The sequence below is a fragment of the Clinocottus analis genome, unplaced genomic scaffold (assembly GCF_023055335.1).
Source record: "Clinocottus analis isolate CAN_PGR_092001 unplaced genomic scaffold, fCliAna1.0.p SCAF_36, whole genome shotgun sequence".
In the NCBI taxonomy this organism is placed as follows: Eukaryota; Metazoa; Chordata; class Actinopteri; order Perciformes; family Cottidae; genus Clinocottus; species Clinocottus analis.
This window is the reverse complement of record NW_027176109.1, coordinates 446054-466515: the sequence shown is the minus strand read 5'-3', so window position 1 is coordinate 466515 and position 20462 is coordinate 446054. Positions and strand designations below refer to the sequence as shown.

The following is a 20462-nucleotide window of genomic DNA, read 5'->3' as shown; positions in this document are numbered from 1 at the left end:
TATGGGTCAAACTGAAGGCCTAGATTGGGGTGTGCCTTCCCTTGTTTGTGCTAAATAGACTTTGACGTTAGCTAAACGCAGCTGACGTTAGCTAAACTCAGCTGACGTTAGCTACACATAGCTGACTTTTAGAAGGTCAGCAGTCCTGCCCCTCCGCTGTGAACACAAGGCTATATCTGCTCTCTCTGTGTCTTACAAAAACCCCTGTTGGTGTTGCCAAAAAAAAAAAAAAAGAACTGTCGCCATTGATCATCTGATTTGGCTCACACGACCCGCCCAGATTCATATTCTCATTAACAAAGCACTGTCTTCTGACCGTAATGTGGTGTGCCGTGTGTGGTCTCGGGCCGCCTAACCTCCGGATGATGAGACGGAGATTCAGAAAAACCTGAATGGGCCTCGGACAAATTGAGCCGTCCCCGCTCGGTGCCTGCAGACAGCGGCAGTCGCCCACCCAAAAGAAAAACTGCTGACTCATGAGGAAAGGGACGGGGGGAAACTTGTCCCTTGTCGTCCAATTACCGCGTCAAATTAAGACACGGAGGCCTATCTGGACTCAGCGAAGCAAGGGAAGGCAGAATGGGATTTAGTAGCCAGGGGGAGGGAGGGAGGGGAGGTGTAGAGAGAGATGTATGGAGGGAAACGAAGAAGGAAAAGACTCCCAGTGCACCCTGACAATACACAGTCATGTACAGTGGCAGCCTGCCATCGCTTCCACCGGGCAGCCATGCATCAAACCAAACGCTGTATGTATATATATATATATATATATATATATATATATATATATATATATATATATATATATATATATATATGTATGTATATCAGGTGGTTAGTTGTCCCACAGAGCCTGCCCCTGTATCTAAATAATGGAGTCCTAACACCTACTCAGGGTATTAAGATTCCTCAAGGTGAAGGTTGGACGATTTTGCTGCTGAGCTGGGTCAAATTTAATTAGCATCGCGGGTCAGGTAGCACACGTTGACGTCAAGACTTTTGTCCGAGCCTGTGCACACGCACACACACACACACACACACACACACACACACACACACACACACACACACACACACACACACACAGGGTATTTGTCACGGCGGAGGGCGGCGTTGAGTTAGAAATGTTCCGTTTGAATAGCAGAAAATATGTTGCGCTCAACCAAAGCGAACTAGATCTGGGATGTGTGTAGCTAACGTCAGCTGCGTGTAGCTAACGTCAGCTATGTGTAGCTAACATCAGCTACGTGTAGGTAATGTCAGCTATGAATAGCTAACATCTGCTTTGTGTAGCTAACGTCAGCTATGTGTAGTGAAATAGATCTGGGTTTTGTTAGAGCTAACGTCAGCTGTGTGTATCTAACATTAGCTGCGTTTAGCTAACGTTAAAGTCTATTTAGCACAAAAAAAGGGAGGGCACACCCCAATCTAAGCTTCCAGTTTGACCCATAAGCCATTGCTCCAGCTGAACTTGCCAATTTAGTTTCTTCAGTCTTTTTCAGCGTAAACATCCCCACGCAGCTACAAACTTTCAATTAAATTCTATATTATCGCCGGTTGTTTGGAAGGTCAAACATACCCTTGTTTACTTTAACTAGGATTTGCACATGCACATGTGTGTGGCAACACACTTCCTGAAGGCCATCTAGACCGGCTCATGATGATTCGAGGACAATCCCGGGCCCTATTTACTGTGACTACCTGCTGAGAACAGCCCCGCATGGAGCCAAATATTTTACCAACATGGAGTAAAAGTGGGGGCGGACGCTTAATTGTGTACCGGGGTCGACTGCCAGGAAAACCCCGGGCGGGCGAATGTCCTTTCAGACCACTGCTGATTCGGAGGCTTTGTCCAATTACAGCAGGAGGGCAGCGGGGATGGGGCGGCTGTGATTGGGCGAACAAAGGGTGAAATCACTGGCATGATTTCGGGCCACATCCTGGAGAACGGGTCCACCGGTCGGATGGGCGAGCAGTGGCATTGTTGGTGCCATTGGCGGCCGCGGGACAATTTTTGACGGCTAATCTGAATAAAAAGTTGGCATTGCTCATATATACATTTTTACCCATCCCCCTCAAAATCCATCGTAGAGCTATAATGAAGGTTTTTAGAAATGCAAAAAGTCGGACTGCCAAGCATCACAGGCGACTATGCGAACAATCGTTTCACATTCAGAGGGGTCACAGTATGAACCACAGTCCCGTACAAACTGTCCCCATTGAAAGGGACGTTTTCTCTGGAGATGCCAAGATCACAGTGGCACAGCGCCGTCCATCACTCTCTCTACTGCCGGTCTTTGTCTTTAAACTCAAACGTGTTCTTTAATTTCAAAGCCTGAAGGCCGTAGCTACATCTATAGCATCATTTTACTTCACTCCTTTTGTCTGCTCACTTTTTTTTTTATTAGCCTGTCCATCATCCTTAAGTATTTAACAATATTAATGAATTCAAGTACGCAGACAAAGTATATTGAAGTATAACAAATCAGATTACGTTTCTTTTGATTTGATTCAATGTCCAATAATTGTTGATTTCTGTAGCAATCTACTGTCAAACTTTCAAAAAGAATAAACATAGCAACAGTTAGCAGTTTAATAAAGTGTTTTCTGTTGTACGTGACAGAGCAGCTACACATCGACAAGATAATTCATAAAATGCATCATCATTTACATATTTGTTGTAATAACTCCTATGAAACATTAGCTTTAGCATCTTTTCAACCCCTTCTAGTACACACATACATATAAACGTACACATTCCTACTTTACATATATATATTCCTCCTCTCACAGCAGCAGCTTCAGAAATCTGAGCTGTCCTACATTCCCAATGAGAGAGAGAGAGAGAGAGAGAGAGAGAGAGAGAGAGAGAGAGAGAGAGAGAGAGAGAGAGAGAGAGAGAGAGAGTCTCTATGACCTACATGGGTCCAACATCTCTGTTCAGCTTTAGCCAGATGAAATGCCTTTAGGCAGCAACACATTGCTCTCTTTTGTGAAACACATGGACACACACACACACACACACACACACACACGCCTGTATTCAGGCACATATGCAGACATAGGTGTGCATGAGCCGCGGAGGACACACAAAGCTTGCCAGACGAAAGCTGACCGTCTGAATAAAAGAGTTCAGGGATCAATATATATATATATATATATATATATATATATATATATATATATATATATATATATATATATAGTGTTTAATAGTCAGTTGGATAATTACAAAAAGCACTCACATTTGCTATTCTGACCAATGTGAGGTATCGCGACGGAGACGCAGCAGATCACTGACGCCATCAGGGATTCCCATTAGCGTGCAGGAGTAATGAGATCTCGGCCTATTAGCCGGGTGAAAGTTGTGGCGTCTAATCTTTCAGCGCCGGCCTCCTGGGACGCAGAGCGAGGGATGTGCCATTAAAAGGTGCACCTCGCCCCAGAGCCCGGGTGGCCCCGCTCGTGTTCCTATGGATTATGGACAGTATTTAGCGAAATTCGATACAGAAATTACTTAAGTAGATAATCTTTTTTTTTAATAATATTGAAGGCTTGTGGTTTGAACAATTAAAAATGGACCCCGTCTTTAATCCATCACTAAAACATTCACTTTGATGACATCAATGTCTTTCAGTGCTTGTGTTATAGCAGCCTGCAGCTAATGTCTCTATCTGAAGACTATTACAGGGTTCATACATATTAAAATGGATTTCTATGACTTTTCCATGACTTTAAACCAAATTTCCATGACTTTTCCATAAATTTCGACCAATTTCCATGACTTTTAACCAAATGTTCATGAGCAAACATGGAGTGAAATGTGTGTGTAAACAGTAAAAAGTGATAAAATGTAGTATTTAAACTAACAATGTGGATTCAGAGCATACAGTAAACCTTAAATGACACCAGAAAATAAACATTTATATAGATGCCTGTATGTATGCTGCTTATATTTCGAGCCTCTTTCTTTTAAAAGCAGATTATTTCAAACTCAGCGTGAATGAACGTCATGAACACATGAATATAACACATTTACACGAGTGTTACACAACTTTTAGGGTTAATTCTTTTCAATGCCTGGAAATAATTTATGACTTTTCCAGGTTTTCCAGGCAATAACATATGCATCTAAATTCTAAACTGAGCTGTTACTCGGACTAATCTTGCCATCCAGCCTATACCTTAATATAGAACAACAGACCGAGTGTGTGTGTGTGTGTGTGTGTGTGTGTGTGTGTGTGTGTGTGTGTGTGTGTGTGTGTGTGTGTGTGGCAGCAACAGGTCGAGGCATGTTTCCATTTAGCACTGGAGGATAAATACGGCCCTGACACATGAGATGTTCCAGACTCGACCACAACCTGTCTGTCTCTTCTCCAGGTAGCGTTTGTTCAACGACAGCCAAAGTATTTGTCTACAAATCCACTCGGTCACTCGAAGCAATTTGTGTGTGTATAATAACGTTGAGATGCACGTGTCTTGCTTGAGAAAGAGAGCGAGGGGTCATGCATGCTGCTGACGGAGTTACTGTACTGCCCGCATGCCGGCTTACCTTTGCAACAAAGAGCATCAGATAACATACACACGTGTGTGTGTGTGTGTGTGTGTGTGTGTGGTTCAGAGACTAGATGTAAAGTTAGGAATAATGAGGGCAGCGGGCAGGCATGCATCGAATATACACACATGGATGCACGCACGCACAAGCTCAATAAAACATCCAGTTTGAGCGCATTATTTATACTCACATGAGTTATAAATAATCACAAAGACATAAACAATCCAAGTGGCACAAACAGTGCAAATCACACACACACACCACAAACATATAAACGTGGCTAGCCTAGCTGGCGATTACGCAATACAAGTGTGTGTGTGTGTGTGTGTGTGTGTGTGTGTGTGTGTGTGTGTGTGTGTGTGTCCTGTTTCGCTTTAAGAGCCATTTAAAAAGCCGTCCGGCTGCTGGAAGAGTGAACCAGCAGATTTCTAGCTCTGCGTCATCTTTGATCTCCGCACAGTGCAGCCTGCAGAACACATCAGCGCTCCAACGAGAAGCAGATCACACACACACACACACACACACACACACACACATGCACAAACACACAGCCTAAAGCTCTCACAGATGCACACACATAAGTATCCCCGCTTGTAAAGACGAACATACATTAGGCGTGCACTTACAAACACACAATGAGCACGATACACAGAACTGAACCTCCTCCACAACACACCCTTACTTTTAAAACACACACACACACACACACACACACACACACACACACACAGTCGTTGCACGCACCCACAGACGTTTCCCACACACTGAAAGCCAACCGTTTTGGGCATCGGCAGCATTCCATTCTGCTTTTTTCCTTTTTACAGTGGAAAAATCTGACCTTTGACCCGGAGTGTTTTCCAACGTCGAGGAAGGAGGCGGCAGCTGAGGAGCTGCAGCGCCAACGGAGCGATGGATCCATCGATCCATCGATGCATCAATGGATCAATAGATCAATGGATCGATGGATCCATGCCCGTCGTTTGACACAGCGGTGGTTTCTCGCTTTAAATCCCGGCTGCTTTTGTGATCAGCAACTCGAACAGCCGCTTCAAGACGTTCATATTTACGCCTCGTCTTAGCAAACGCTGCAGGTTTGTATGGAAGTCCATTTCCACCACACAAAAAGTCATTATTATAAAATAATAAAATCAAAATTATGAGATAAAAAGTCATAATTATGACATAAAGTCATTATTATGAGATTAAAAACTCATAATTATGAGATAAAAAGTCATAATTATGAGATAAAAAGTCAAAATGAGCCATTGTGAGAAAAAAAAACATAATTATGAGATAAAAAGTCATTATTACGAGATAAAAAGTCATAATTATAAAATAAAAGTCTTTATTACAAGATAAAAAGTCACACAAAAACCTTCCACTCACGTTGTAATAAAATGCGGTTGCAGGTTTCTTCAGGGCTTCTGGGAGCGGCTGCATGCAACACACATTCTGCAGCATGTGAGCAGTCGTGCTCGTATATTTTCTTTGACAGTATTCAGTCGTTTGTGCGATGCAAAGAGACGGCGTGCCGTCTAATTACTGCTTCACACCTTCCTTCATACTTTGAGTTGCGATGCAACTTGATTTACTACAGGTTTCGTGTCGCACGAGGCTGCCAACGCACTGAGCTCATCATTTTAAATTACACCGTGGTGCAGTACACCGATACGGCGAGACTCTTTTTGTTGTTGATAAGTAGGTGTTACAGCTTTGAAGACCGGTAGCGTTGGCTGGAGGCTCGGTCATGCAAGGAGAGGAAGAAAGAAAGAGGTGAGATAAGGTGAGATGATCAGGATCACCATCATTAGAGCAAATGTTAATGATCCCTTCAGGGATACTGAGGCTCAGCAGGTGCCAAGAATACAAGCCAGATAGCAAGTAGGCGGGAAAAGGATACCAAGGAAAACACAAGTAATCTCACCTGCAGAGCAAAATGAAAGGATATGAACACATGTATAAGTATTACTATTAAGTGATGTGAAGAAACCCACATGAATCTCTGCAAATAGACAGTTATCCAGGTTCAAATGATGATCTCTGCAAATGATGATCTCTGCATATATATATATATATATATATATATATATATATATATATATATATATATATATATATATATATATATATATATATATATATATAGCAGGGTTGCTTCCCTCTGTGTGAGATTAAAAGCAGTAGAATCATATTTGAGTCAGATGCGTGCAGCTAGATAAGGAGGCTGGCGCTGAACACCGGCCGCCGCTGCCCGTCTGGCACCCCGCGAGCTATTTCGGGCCTCTTACTTCATTCACGATGTGCGAATAAGAATTTATCTTGTGAGCTAATTTGTTAGAGGACACCATGCTCAGTCCTTTTCAGAGAGCAACCGGGAATGCTGGCTTGAACTGAAAGTCCCCGGAGGGAAAAAGGACAAAAAAGGATGCCATGAGGGGGGGGGGGTGAAGACAGAGAAGAACAACGCGGTCCAAGACACACAGAACGAGACAGCGCTACGAAAAGATAATGAAACACAGACGAGAGAGGCGGAGACGGGGCGTAGGCGTCTCTGTCGAACCGTCGAGCACAGTGAAGCTGCGAGACATCCAGTCCAAGTACAGTAAATCCAGCAAAATCTGGCAACCCAGTCATCAAATCAGTGTTCCCACACTAGAACGACTGGGCCGAGCTCTGGGAACACGGTGTCCAAGTGAGTACACACAACAGCACTCCCTCTATTGCACCACTGAGGACAGACTGTCAAGAACCCAGACTGTGCAAACGAATGCATATATACAAGCTAACTGCCTCGCATTCAGGGCTTCTCATCGGGGTTTCTGTTGCACGACATGGATTACGCGGGCTTAGCTTCCACTATTTGGTTGTTTTTGCACGGCGCGGTTGCCATACCTGCTTTTTGCACGTGTCGCTTCCAACATGGAACGTGTGAAGTTTTTTTTAACGTTCGATCAAGCCCATGCTTTGTTTTTAGTAATCCCGAGCAGACACAGGAAGTTAGTTTTTTTTTTTTTTTTGAAAAGGATATGAGCCCATCTGCGCACACTTTCACACCGGACCGCTGCCAGTGCTTCTTAGTCATCCTGCAGCTCCCACATCCACCAAACGCATTCTCTCTGTTCTGACTTTGGACTTGGATGTTTCATTGATGCTGCGCTTCGGAACAACAGCATTGAGTTTGGCACGCATGATGAATCGCATCGTTTTTCAGCGATTAATGCGCCAAATTCAATAATGAAGTGAGAACTCGTGTATTGCACGCTGTATCTTAAAGTAATGTTAGAACAATATAACAGCACTTTGGAGCAACAGCACGTTAACGTACATACATATATAGTATATAAATCTGTTTTCTGTACAGGTACCAGAAGAAAACTAAATATTTTATCAGGGAACAACATAAACAGTATCTTCAGTAGTAACATATGAGACAGATTTTTATTTATTCTTTTCTCACGGAAAGGTGCTGAAATGTATTTCCAACCACAGGGAGACATACTGTTCCATTTCCATCAACAATGGATAGACACTGCCAATGCTGTAAATATTGTACAGGACACACACACACACACACACACACACACACACACACACACACACACACACACACACGAGTAGGAGGCTCTTGTGGAGCGCGACAAACACACAAAGAGAACGACATGTTCCTTGGCGTTTTGTCACCATCGTCTCTTCATTGTGAAAGTTTGGTGGTCCGTGTCAAACTAAACCAGCAGAAACTTGACTAGATATTTGTATATTCAGAGCATATGTTTCAGTAAACGATGTGAAACTTCTCTTTTACACTCCATTTGTATTCTTATTTTCTCTCACGTGACGTTACTGACACAATTGTAAAGTTCTTGGAATGAAAAACACTATGAAATGAGCACTAGTGAGAGAAGATAGATTATAACAATAAATTACGGGTTCACCTTTAAATAATTTGTTTGTTGCCACACAAATACATATGGAATCTCATTTCTGCAACAAAAAAATAATGACCCAAAAAATAAAAAAATTAGGACCTAAAAAAATAATAATTAGGACCAAAAAAAAAAAATTAATCAGCTTTTTTTTTTCGTTGTCTTTTTTTATTCTTTGCTGAAAGGCAAGGAAAAAAATGAAAAAAAAGGTTTTTATTGTCCTAAATTTTTTATTTTTTTTTGGTTCCAATTTATGTATTGTGCATTTATGGTCCTTTTTTTTTTTGGTCCAAATTATTATTATTTTTTTTTTGTGTGGCGAAAATGGCTTCCATAAATATATGTATGGATTCAAAAATTGTAATAGAGTAACTAGGATTTGCGAATGCACACTCTTTACCTGCTAAAGTAAACAAAGGTATGTTTGACCTTTCAACCAATCCGGCGATTAATGGAATTCAAATGAAAGTTTGTAGCTGCGAAGGATGTTTACGCTGAAAAACACCGATTCTGTGCTGAAGAAACTGAATTAATAAAGTTCAGGTCATCAAAAGTGCTGGAGCAATGGCTTATGGGTCAAACGCAAGGTCCAGATTGGGGTGTGCCTTCCCTTGTTTGTGTTTGAGAGACATAGCTGACGTTAGCTACACACAACTGACGTTAGCTACACACAACTGACGTTAGCCACACGCAGCTGAGGTTAGCTACACACAGCTGACATTAGCTACACGCAACTGACGTTAGCTTCACATAGCTGACATTAGCTACACGCAGCAGACGTTAGCTACACGCAGCTGACATTAGCTACACACAGCTGACATTAGCTACACGCAACTGACGTTAGCTTCACATAGCTGACATTAGCCACACGCAGCTGACGTTAGCTACACGCAGCTGAGGTTAGCCACACGCATCCCAGATCTATTTCACTTTGGTTGAGTGCAATATATCTTCACCAAAAAGCACAATTTGCACTGCAACTGCTATTCAAACAGAACATTTCTAACAGATCTAGTAGACGAATAAAGAGACGAGTGGCTTAAACATTTTCTTTTTTTCAAAGCAGACTTTTACAGATACTTCGTCGTACCGGACGATGACAGAAATTATTTAGCTCCGCCGCTAATCGCCGACTCCCCTGAACCGCCTTTAATCCTGCAGATCCACTTCCTGGTTTATACTACTCTCTTAACAGACCGCATGGGAATTAAAAAACCAATAACATTCCCAGCCCCAGCGGGTCTCCCAGTCTAATAAATTGGTTGCTAAAATATTTACCAGACACGCCTGCTTTACTTTCTATTGAGCCAAAGTCATGTCACAGATAGTAATTCAATGCAAAACTCATAACCACTTAGCGAGACAGGAGCCTTTGACCTCTTGACCCCTGTGAACTAAGATGTACCGGTCTGTGACATTCCTCCAAAGACAAAGACAACATCCCCTCGAAAATCTAATATTTCAAGACTCAGTCCAGTGTTCACCACTTAGAGCTGTACTTGTGTCACAGGCGGTAATTTAAAGTATTTAATGTGAGGTTCATCACTTCATTAAGCACCAGGCCCTTCCTGCCCGCGCCTGTTCTCGGACAACAGTTTCTTTTTAAACGTTTCCTTAATTATCTCCGCGGCCAAAGGGTTGTTTAACTTCATTTGAATTGCTACCAAACTGTAACCCTTGTGAGAAGAGATCTATGGTAAAAGAAATGTAAAAAAAAAAAGGAACCGTTAAGTTTAATTAATGACGTGAACACCGTATTTTTCCCCATTTTTTAACCGAACACCACAGTTTTTTGATTGAAACTTCTTCCTTAAAGGCTATTGCTTTGTTTTATTGTGATTTATTTTTGCAGATTTCAATTCTTTAGGTCCTAATTTTTCTAAAAAGTTGATTTAATAGTATGTGGGCTGTTGTTAAGGCCCTGAACCATACAGTTTAAAAAACTTGGGGACCACTCGAGGAGACATTTTTGGGAAAATCTTGCTCATATCATGCTGGATGTTCGTAGTTATGATCAAAATATGGTATTTTTTGAAAATACACATTATATTCCCAAGAAAATTCTGAAAAAACACAAGTATTTGAACTCATTTGGGGTTCCTACGACACGGGGGGAAAGAGGAGCAGACTCCCGTCAAGCTGTGTTCAGAAAGCAGAGCTTTTTAAACTCAGACGAGAAACGACGCAGCCGAGCGTCTCGTACCCGAACACACCAGGATGCTAACGAGGGAGAGTATTTATGAGAAACAGTCCGCCCTCACATTACTGTAAGCTGCTAAATTACTGTAAGCAGCCGCGGCCGGTTCTCCATGCGGAGACCATTACCAGCGACGACGACGACGACGGGGAGAGCCGAGACTTCCAGGAATAGATGGAAACCGGCCTCTGAGTCCATGTCAACAAATGAACACACGGACTCACAAAGAGATGCAGCCATGTGTGCAGGTACACACACACACACAGCTCCTCAAACCCTCTCGAGCGCGCACACACACACACATGCTTTGTACACTACATCACATGCAAGCAATCATCCTCATGCCTCAGATGAGCTAAACACAGATGTATGTTGAGCGGAGGGGGGAACATTCCCCGACACGCTGTTGACCACCGAGCGCACAGCTGAGTTACAACGACTCCTGCATCCCGAGTCGCACAAAGGGTTCCAGCGTGTGTTCTCCGTCGGGGTTTTTGACTTACGTATACGCCGGCGGAGGGTTCTCCAGGAGGTAGAGACCCGGGGCTGAGCACCGGGGAGCCGGCCGGACTGCAGAGCTCGGGGAAAGGGTTGGGGATGGCCGGGAGGGACGACGTCCTCAGCTCCTCCTCCTGCAACCTCCTGGACACGGGGAGACAGTCGCACCTAGCATTTAGCATTTAGCATCGGCTCGCGCTCGTCACCGATAGAAAAACACTCGCGTGAAGTCTTGAGGTCGTGACCTGTGAAACTTTGAGCTGCTGACGCGTGTGAAATATGTGCAGGAAAGAGAGCGAGGAGAGTCGGACATGAATAAAGCATCGATGTACAGTATGTGTATCCAGGCTCATGTATGTTTCCATCTGATCTAACCCCGTGATCAAAATTCTTCCAGCAAACGGAAAAACCACGGACTTCCAGCAGCGTGCCGGCTAATTTTCTGCAATATTCATCACATGTATTAATATTAAAATCAAGACTTTAAAGTTTTAAAATCAGGCACATACAGTAAGCGAGCGGCCCGAGAGACAAACGGTGGTTTGACAGCTGATCATGAAAACTTTGCAGGAGTCAGTTTTATTTTTTTTAATGGGCCAGTTTCTGAAATGCTAGCTCGAGAGCTAGCTTGTAGCTCAGAGAGGAGGCTCTCTCTCTCTCTCTCTCTCCCATGGTCTCTCTCTCTCTCTGTCTTTATCAAACCGTCTGCAGAACCCGGCGAGTTCAAAAGGGAACGGGCCTTTTGATGTCGTCCCATCTGAGCTGGAGAACTGGGTTATCCAGAGGTCAGCCTGAATAATAAGAACTTCAGAGTCTGTGCGCTTGAGAGAGAGAGAGAGAGAGAGAGAGAGAGAGAGAGAGAGAGAGAGAGAGAGAGAGAGAGAGAGAGAGAGAGAGAGAGAGAGAGAGAGAGAGAGAGAGAGAGAGAGAGAGAGAGAGAGAGAGAGAGAGAGAGAGAGAGAGAGAGAGAGAGAGAGAGAGAGCCCATAAGACAGAATACTCCATTACCTGATCATCCCTTTTCTGTTTCTGTCATGTACTCCAAAGGCGAATAATAGGAGCCGACACCGGCTCTGCTGTGAATGCCTTTTTTGTGTGTCTGTGTGTGTGTGTGTGTGTCCTGTACGCATGCAGCCATACCTCTGCTGTGTGTGTGTGTGTGTGCGAGTGAACACATATACCCACTTGAATGCATACAGTACCAGCCTCGGGGAGGAAGAGTGTGCGTTCCCGCTCCTTTAAATTGAGAGAGACGTTTTGCGTCTTGAGATTTTTTTTAAAAACTTTTTTTTTTTTACCTTCCTCTTCTCCCGCTGGTGTAGTTTGAGACAAAAAGGGAGTGACAAGGAGAAACGGGTCATTCAAAGGCTACGGATCGGGAGCGGGGAGGAGGACGTTCTGCCCAATTATCCAGAGGCTGGTGAGGAATGATAGCAGGAGGGGAGGGGCTTCTCTTGCAGCGCGGAGGGGAAAGATCTGTGTGTGTGTGTGTGTGTGTGTGTGTGTGTGTGTGTTAAACTTTAGTGCCATACTTCTGTTGCCCAAGTGTGTGTGTACGAGTACAATTGAAGGAATATTTACATTTTTAACTTCTGCAATATGTGTCTGGTTATTAAGTGACGAGGGAAACACATGATGAATGCATCCACTTTTTTTTTTGACTGACAAACAGACAATACATAGCGATATATATTTAAGTGTCTGAATATTGTGGACATTTTAAAGATGATCCCGAGGGGGAAGTGAAATTTAGAAACGATCAAACCAAAAAGACTTGATTGTTGACTTCAGTCACAGTTGTGTGTTCGCGTCTCTTCACAACCACAATTTATTCCAAATGTCCCACGTGTTGAAGATGAATCTGAACGATGATACGAGTAAATTCATATATTGTTGAGGAGAAAACGAGACTCACAAGCTGATGAACCTCTGAAGTTAACCCTTTAAAGCCTCTTTGTGTCACGTTGACATTCATGTGGCGGCAGCTCTGTTTCTCCATGACGGTTACATCAAATATAACCCTAGGTACATTGTCTTTTGTTGTGAGCGCTCTTGGTCATGCTAGTCTGCTAGCGTTCTGGACTAAAGAGGCTGAAGCAACAACACATCCACGTCTGTGTGTTACCTGACGGCGAGGATGTGCATGGGCTGCGACCGCCGCAGGCCGGTTTGGGAGGAGGGCGGCTCCGGGGAGGCGTGGCTTAGCGCGTGAGCGTGCTGGCCGTGCCGAGGCTGGTTGTGTTGCACGTGGTGGTGGTGGTGCGAGGACGAGAGCTGTCCGTTGTGCAGCAGTGGGGTGGACTCTGTCTGCGGGCCGCTGCAGGTGGAGTACAGGCTCTCCAGCGAAGAGTTCATATCATTCACCAGCGCCTCCAGGTCCACGTCATCCTCTGGAAGGAGAAGGAGCACGTCATGAAACGCATGCCAAGAGGAACCGGGGGAAATCCCTCGAATGGAGGACATTTATTTGTATATTTTGCAGTAACAAATCAACAGTCAAACGGTCTGTGAGGTCGCCAGAGAGGCTGATTGACATCTGTTTCAATAGCACAATAAACTAGGACAGACAGTAACGTACAGACAAAACTAATCACTTTAAAGAAAAGTGCATCAACAGTAGATACATGTATAAAACACTGGGAGTTACATAAAATACATCGACACTAAACGTGCACATGTACAACAAATATACAACAAATACTTCTACAGTTTAGACTGTAGGGGACGGACAGCGTGGAGCAGAAAAAACACTGGAAAGACCCAAAATGCAATAAAAAGGAAAATGAAAGTCTGCTATAGTTGAGGTACACACACACACACACACACACACACACACACACACACACACACACAAGCATACACACGATGGATATTGTTGGGATTCCCCCTTTCTATTTCAGTTTCTCTATCACTTCATTGTGGCCTTCATTTGAACCCATTGACCTCACCTCAGTTCTAAGTTCTAATACACAAAGAAACAAAAGCAACACACACACACACACACACACACACACACACACACACACACACACACACACACACACACACACACACACACACAGTAACCAGTTTTGTGAGCTCAATCAGCAGGACAGTTGACGGGCTGCATTGAGCCACATCTTCAGGGACAACAGGCTGGAACCTGTCCGTCCGTACCGCCGCTCCGACTTCACCGCTCGTATCCAACGTTCTGCTTTTTAAAAAAAAAGGAATTCATCCTCAAAGCCTCTGTGGAAAACCTCCGGGCTCGTTTTAATTCACGGAGAGGAGAGAGAACGTTTCTCGCTGTAATCAAAGTTTGATAACTCTCTCTCTCGCTCTCTGGATCTGAATCCATCTCATGAATTCATCATCAAATCTCTGTATTCAGACGTTGCAACTGTACCTGCAGGACACGCTTTCGCCACCAGGGGGAGACAAGCTCTACTGGTGCAGCGCAGGTAGTGAGATATGGCTTGTGGAGGGATTATCACGGCGCTCTTCACACGAAAGCAGAGAAAATTATCTATTTCCAGGTGGATCTCAGTGGCCATACACTGTGACAGTGAACGCCTCGTTCCTAATCACCACACGACAATCTGAATAAAAGGATTCAGCTTCCTTTTTGTTTGCTTTATCCTCTTCAGAAAAAGCTCAAATCAATCTTTTCGAGTGTCTGACTGAAACGATGTGCCGTATTTGGACATGTATCACGCCGTCCCGGATGCCAGGACTTTGAATGCACCCTTGAACTCGTGTGTGTGACTCGTGTAACTTCTCCACGCCAGCTCAGGACGGCCGCCAGCCGGATCCTGCGAGGTGGTGCGAGGGTCACGCCGCCCTGAAGCGGCGAGCGGCCCTGCGGAGAGCTGACGGCTGCAATTGTGATTGATGTGAAGTTTTTTTAAAAGCGCCGGCTTCAAAGTGAAGCCCCCGAACCTTGCAAAAAGTTTCCTGTGAAAGTATAAAGAAGAACAACAGGAGCCACAGGTCAGCAGGATAGCAGACATCCATCGTCTCAGACTCTACCTGCTGAACAGAAAGTTCCCCCCTTTTTGAGCAGCTTTTTTTAATTATTATCTGACAGCGCGTCAGGAAGCTGTGTCACGGGTGTCACCGGTGCATCGAAAGGTGGTTAATCTGCAGGTATTAATAGTGACAGGTAAGCTGGAGCAGCTACTTATAGATAGCCCAGAGAGCTAAAGAGCTACAGGCCACAACAGGACACAAAAGGGTTCATGCGAGGCCGTATACGTGAAGCAAAACAAAGGACGAGGCGGGACATATAACACCCGAAAAGTGCAGCGATCTAAACATGTATACGTATAAAGTTGGCACAACAGAATCAAACAAATGCTTCATCAAAAGAGAGCAAAAAAACTCCCAAAAATGACTTGTGCCCTGAATGCATCATCTGCTCATCAGCCATCACTCTCACGGGCTGAGACTCGCCCCCTCGAGCCGGAGAGAGAGAGGAAATAAGTCCCCACGGTGGATCTGACCTACTTTGGCCTCTGGATGGGGATTGGCAGGAAACGCGACGCTCGCGCGGTGACGCGGGAACGTTGCGTCACGGACGATCACGCGATAACGATCACCTGTGCGTGTCGCAATCAGGTGAAAACAAAAAGGCTGACAGGTTGATGACTACGCTGTGCAGCGTGCAGGCCGGCACACACACACACACACACACACACACACACACGCACACACACACACAGGATTTAAGAAGCGTGAACATTTAGAGCAGACACTTAGGGGCCGACACACCTTTGTGTCAAAGCCCACCTGGCCGTGCAATATCACAGGATTGATTAGATGCTCTCACATCTGCACCTTCAAGGTCTGAAAGTAACAAGACTTTCCCTCCTCACTCGTGTGTTTTAAATGTGTTTGGACAGGTATCCATCCACCTGAAAGAGACATCTGGCTTTGGCTCTTCCATTTTGGACATGCAGCCGGTGTAACGGCATCAAATGGGTGTAAATGAGGGTGGTGCACCTGTAAAACTGCTAATTTCTGTGTAATAAATGGATATAAAACACTTCTTGCGACGACACTCGGGCTACTAACTTCCCCGGGGATCATCGTCTTGATTAACGGACTTCTTTTTCAGGAAGAATACACTTTAAAACGTCTTTATATTTCTTGTTTTGTCTGAAAAATGTCCCAAAAACCACCTTGAATTCGGTTTAGTCACCCTCATTATTCTGTCAATGAACCAGGGTATTAATCGGTTAATAGTTTCCGCTCTAAACTCTAATACAGACAGAATATTTGTTCAAATATGTTGTCTGTTTAACATTTGAAGGCGTCATCTAGTGAAGAGCTTTGTTTTCCTCTCTTGACATTCACACCTTTAACTGCTGGACCGAACACAGGAGGGGCCACACGGCACGAACACACAAACACACAACTACACAACACCTCCGTGGTGCTGATGTCTTCATGCTAGCAACACAACATTGTGAGATGCCGGCCAATAAAGGGACTAAATAACCTTCACACGGTTTTATCGAGCCGACTTCCTGTGGAGTATTTCCAGATTTGATACGCGGCCTCGTGAGCAGAGAGCGAGTTTTATAAAACCCTTTAGAGCGGAGACAATGCACTCGGTGAGGAGGCGGCGTGTGCAGCGTACAAGCCCGTGACATCGCATGTGTGAGGGACTCGCATGTAATGTAAGCGTGTGTCATGCACAGCGCCGCCTCCTACTAATTCTAGCCCTGTAGTGAAACTACAACTATGGCATTTTGAAGCTAGCATTTAAGCTAGCAATTTAGTTAGCGTGTTTGTACGAACATAACATTAGTAATCATAATGTAGTTTAACCGATATTACAGTAAGTCTGGTGTGCAGAGTGTCTAGAGGCAGCTTGAGACACGTCTCTTAAATTCGGTCAAAGTTTTTTGTGTTTTCTGTAAAACAAGACGGCATTTCGAAGCTAGCAGTTACGCTAGCAATTTAGTTAGCATGTTTGTCAATGAAAACCTCACTCGAACATAATAATAGTGATCATAATATAATTTGACCGGTGTTACAGTAAGTCTGTTGTGCATTTGGTCAAGTTTTTTGTGTTTTTTGAAAAGCCTGAAAAAATGACTTTTATTATTATTTGTATGATATTGGGAATGTCATGTGGGGCAACTTCCATTTCAAATATTGGCTTGCAATTTGTCACAATGCCCAACATAATCTATTTAATAACGTCAGTTCATGTTCCAACGAAGCCACAGTGAATAGTTTCATGACTGTTGTAGCTTATAGCAGTAGCGCGCGCAGCAAGTAGCTAATGGCTACCGCTAGGTTAAAACCAGTGGGTTGACTGGGAAACATGTTTACTGACATCAGCGAGGATTATAATCCCGGTAATAGCGGCAGAGGTACCGGGGCTGGATCCTAAATCTGCGCTCGGACGCGGCAAAAGCCCCTAAAAGTGGTCGCTGAACTCATCGCTTTAAGAATCTGACAAAAATCTAAATGGTCTGCTCACGGATCACCTGCTCCTGACACATGTCCGGCATAATCTACTGTTGAAAGCACACCAAGATGTGAAATATCATCATTCCAGACAACGACAGCCAGGCTGCCCCTCAGTTAAAGTCATCTCCTTCGTCGGCCTCTCCAGAGTTCCCTCCATCGCGGACGATCCTGATAAAATGACAATGTAATTTCTGCTCCATTTATTTCTCCAGCCGGGGCCAAGCGTTCTAATTCGCCGGTCGAGCGCTCGCTCGCAGACTCCCCCGCCCCGCTCGCCTCCCATGCTGGGCCAATATTGTGCTTAAATCTCATGCTCCGATTGTCCGGGATGAACCCTGCGCGGCACAATTAGATAGACGGCGTAATTAAAACGGCACCCCGTGACCACGCACATCGCCCTTTGAACTGCTGACATGTTTACAGCGGAAGAGACCCAAATATATATATATTACCCCCCACTCAACCCACCCGTCCCGGGCCTGGTGCATGGTCCCCACACTGTACTGAGACAAGGAACACACACACACACACACACACACACACACACACACACACACACACACACACACACACACAGTAGTAGTACCGGATTACCAGGTACTCTTTATGATGTCACAGTACAACAGACACTCTTCTGTTTCATAAAACACCAATTTAGCGCATTGATTGGACGCGATAGCACCAACACACACACACACACACTTATGGAGGTGGTGGACCAACCTTGATGGCTTGGGGAACTCCGATTGGCCGATTGCTGGAAGCTCGGACCAATGAGCTCCGCTTGTCTGTGATTGGAGGACCGGTCTATGTTGTCTTGCTGTGGGAGGAAAAAAAAGACAAGAAAAAAAAAAAAGTGAATATTTTGTCACCTTTGCTAACTTTGCTACAGGATGAAGCACAGAAGCAAACCTCTAAATGTTATTTAAATGTGGTTTTATCTCTAGTACATGCGTCAGTTTCTCTTTTTTAAGAGAGAATGCGATGTTATGGTTCATAACACTGAGTTTTTACATGATTGAATGAAACATTTAAAATAAAAAAGGTGCCCAGTGTTGAACCAGACCGAGGAGTCCCACATGAAGCATGACTTCTATCATCACATCATGCCATGTGTTTTATAAATGTTCTGGCATTTATTGCAATGTTTTTTGTATTCCTATTTGTTTTATTGTAAATTGTGTAAGCAAAATAAGTTTTTCATTGTACGGAGTAACTGTCATATGACACTAAAAATATCTCTTGAATCTCTGAAACATGTTCGTCGCACGTCGTTCTTTTGACATCTGGAAATGCTTCGAGTTTAAATCGGCTTTAATAAAACATACAAACAGAAAGTTGAACCGCTCTTCGACACACACTGCAGCTGCGTCGTCCCACCGTGTGTGAACGCAGCCAGGTGTGTGTGTGTCTGTGCGTGTGTGTGTGTGTGAGTGTGTCAACACGAGATCGGCAGCAGGAGATACGACGTCCTCGTTTGACCTCTCTTCCTCTCTTCCTCAGTTTCAAACAGCGACTCTTTCACACGTTATTCTGCTTCGTTGCTCTCCATCAGTTCAGTTTCCTCTGTTGCCTCCGAGTTTCACCGATTTACATCATTCTTTAACACTTCCATATGTATTTTGGCTTTTTATCCATATTTTTTGGACTGCCACGGAACAAAATGTTCATCACTGCAATAATATATCTTTTAACTTTTGTGATTTTACACACTTCACCTGGCGACAACTGCAGTGTAGTGGTATCGGTGCTTTTATTAAATATTTAGCCAACGCAATTAGATTTTTGATAAATAATCAGCAATGTGGATAGGATGACGAAAAAATATAATAAAATATTTATAAATATTTTTAAAAATATGACAAGCAATATCAAAATATACACTGGATAATAAGAATAATAATCTCATATCACAATATAATATGGATTTATTCATCAAAACCTAAAGCATTGTAAATAACGGCTACTTTTAATTAATTTTGGAAGGTTTTACATTTCTGAAAGAGTCATTTTCTCAATGCAAAGCTCAAATTTGTCTTCAAAATATTATTTTTTTTTAGCAAAACAAAAAAAATACACTGTTAAAAAAACCTTGTAAAAACAACTTTACTTACAAGACTCAATGAGCTGTTAGAAGACAGTTGACCACTGAGAGAAAAAAGCTTGAGGTAGAAATCCACTCTGATGACTCAACTCTTCAACATGAGTGCTCAGCCGGACAGTTTGGAAATATATAATCCATGATTATAATCCATGATGGTTATAGGTTCACTGAAGAAAACGTTACCAGTGTTCCTCCACCGGCGCCCAGTCGGACCAAACTGGATTAATTGGAAGTTCAACGTCGGCATATGTTCCTGTCTGCCGCCGCCGCCGCCACTCCCCCGCCCCCCCGACCGCTATTCTATACCAACGGACCCGAAACGCATCCAGTCATCACGCCGCATTGTTCTGCTTTGTCTCGTGGTCGCGCCGCCTCGGCCGGATCGGAGGAGACATTCTGTAAAGAGTCTAAACCTGCTTTTGTAATAAAACATATTAAAAAAATAGTAGAGTCACCAACGCATCCCCCATTTGTTCCCATGACATAGCAAACCCCGTCATCAACACACACACACACGAACAGACACACACAGACACACACACACACACGCACGCACGCACAGACACACACAGACGCGGTGCGGGGGTCCAGCTACCAGACTGTGACTGATCCCTACCCAGTCATCCACACAGCACTGTTTGGTTGGTGGGATGGTACAGCACAGCATTTGTGTGTGTGTGTGTGTGTGTGTGTGTGTGTGTGTGTGTGTGTGTATTAAGGACA

General features: G+C 44.0%; 1 protein-coding gene across 2 annotated transcripts in view; it reads right to left on the bottom strand.

Annotated features, from left to right (window-relative positions):
• The window catches only part of LOC137799523 (growth factor receptor-bound protein 10-like), a 41715-nt gene extending 23264 nt beyond the window's left edge, over positions 1-18451 (bottom strand). For both annotated transcript variants that reach the window (XM_068596316.1, XM_068596318.1), the window contains exons 1-3: positions 18359-18451; positions 13299-13563; positions 11179-11317 (exon numbers count right to left, since the gene is read on the bottom strand). In XM_068596316.1, coding sequence (XP_068452417.1) covers positions 11179-11317; positions 13299-13528 — 369 coding nt within the window. In that variant the 5' untranslated portion in view covers positions 13529-13563; positions 18359-18451. The remainder of the gene's footprint in view (positions 1-11178; positions 11318-13298; positions 13564-18358) is intronic.
• Between the last annotated feature and the right edge of the window lie 2011 nt (positions 18452-20462).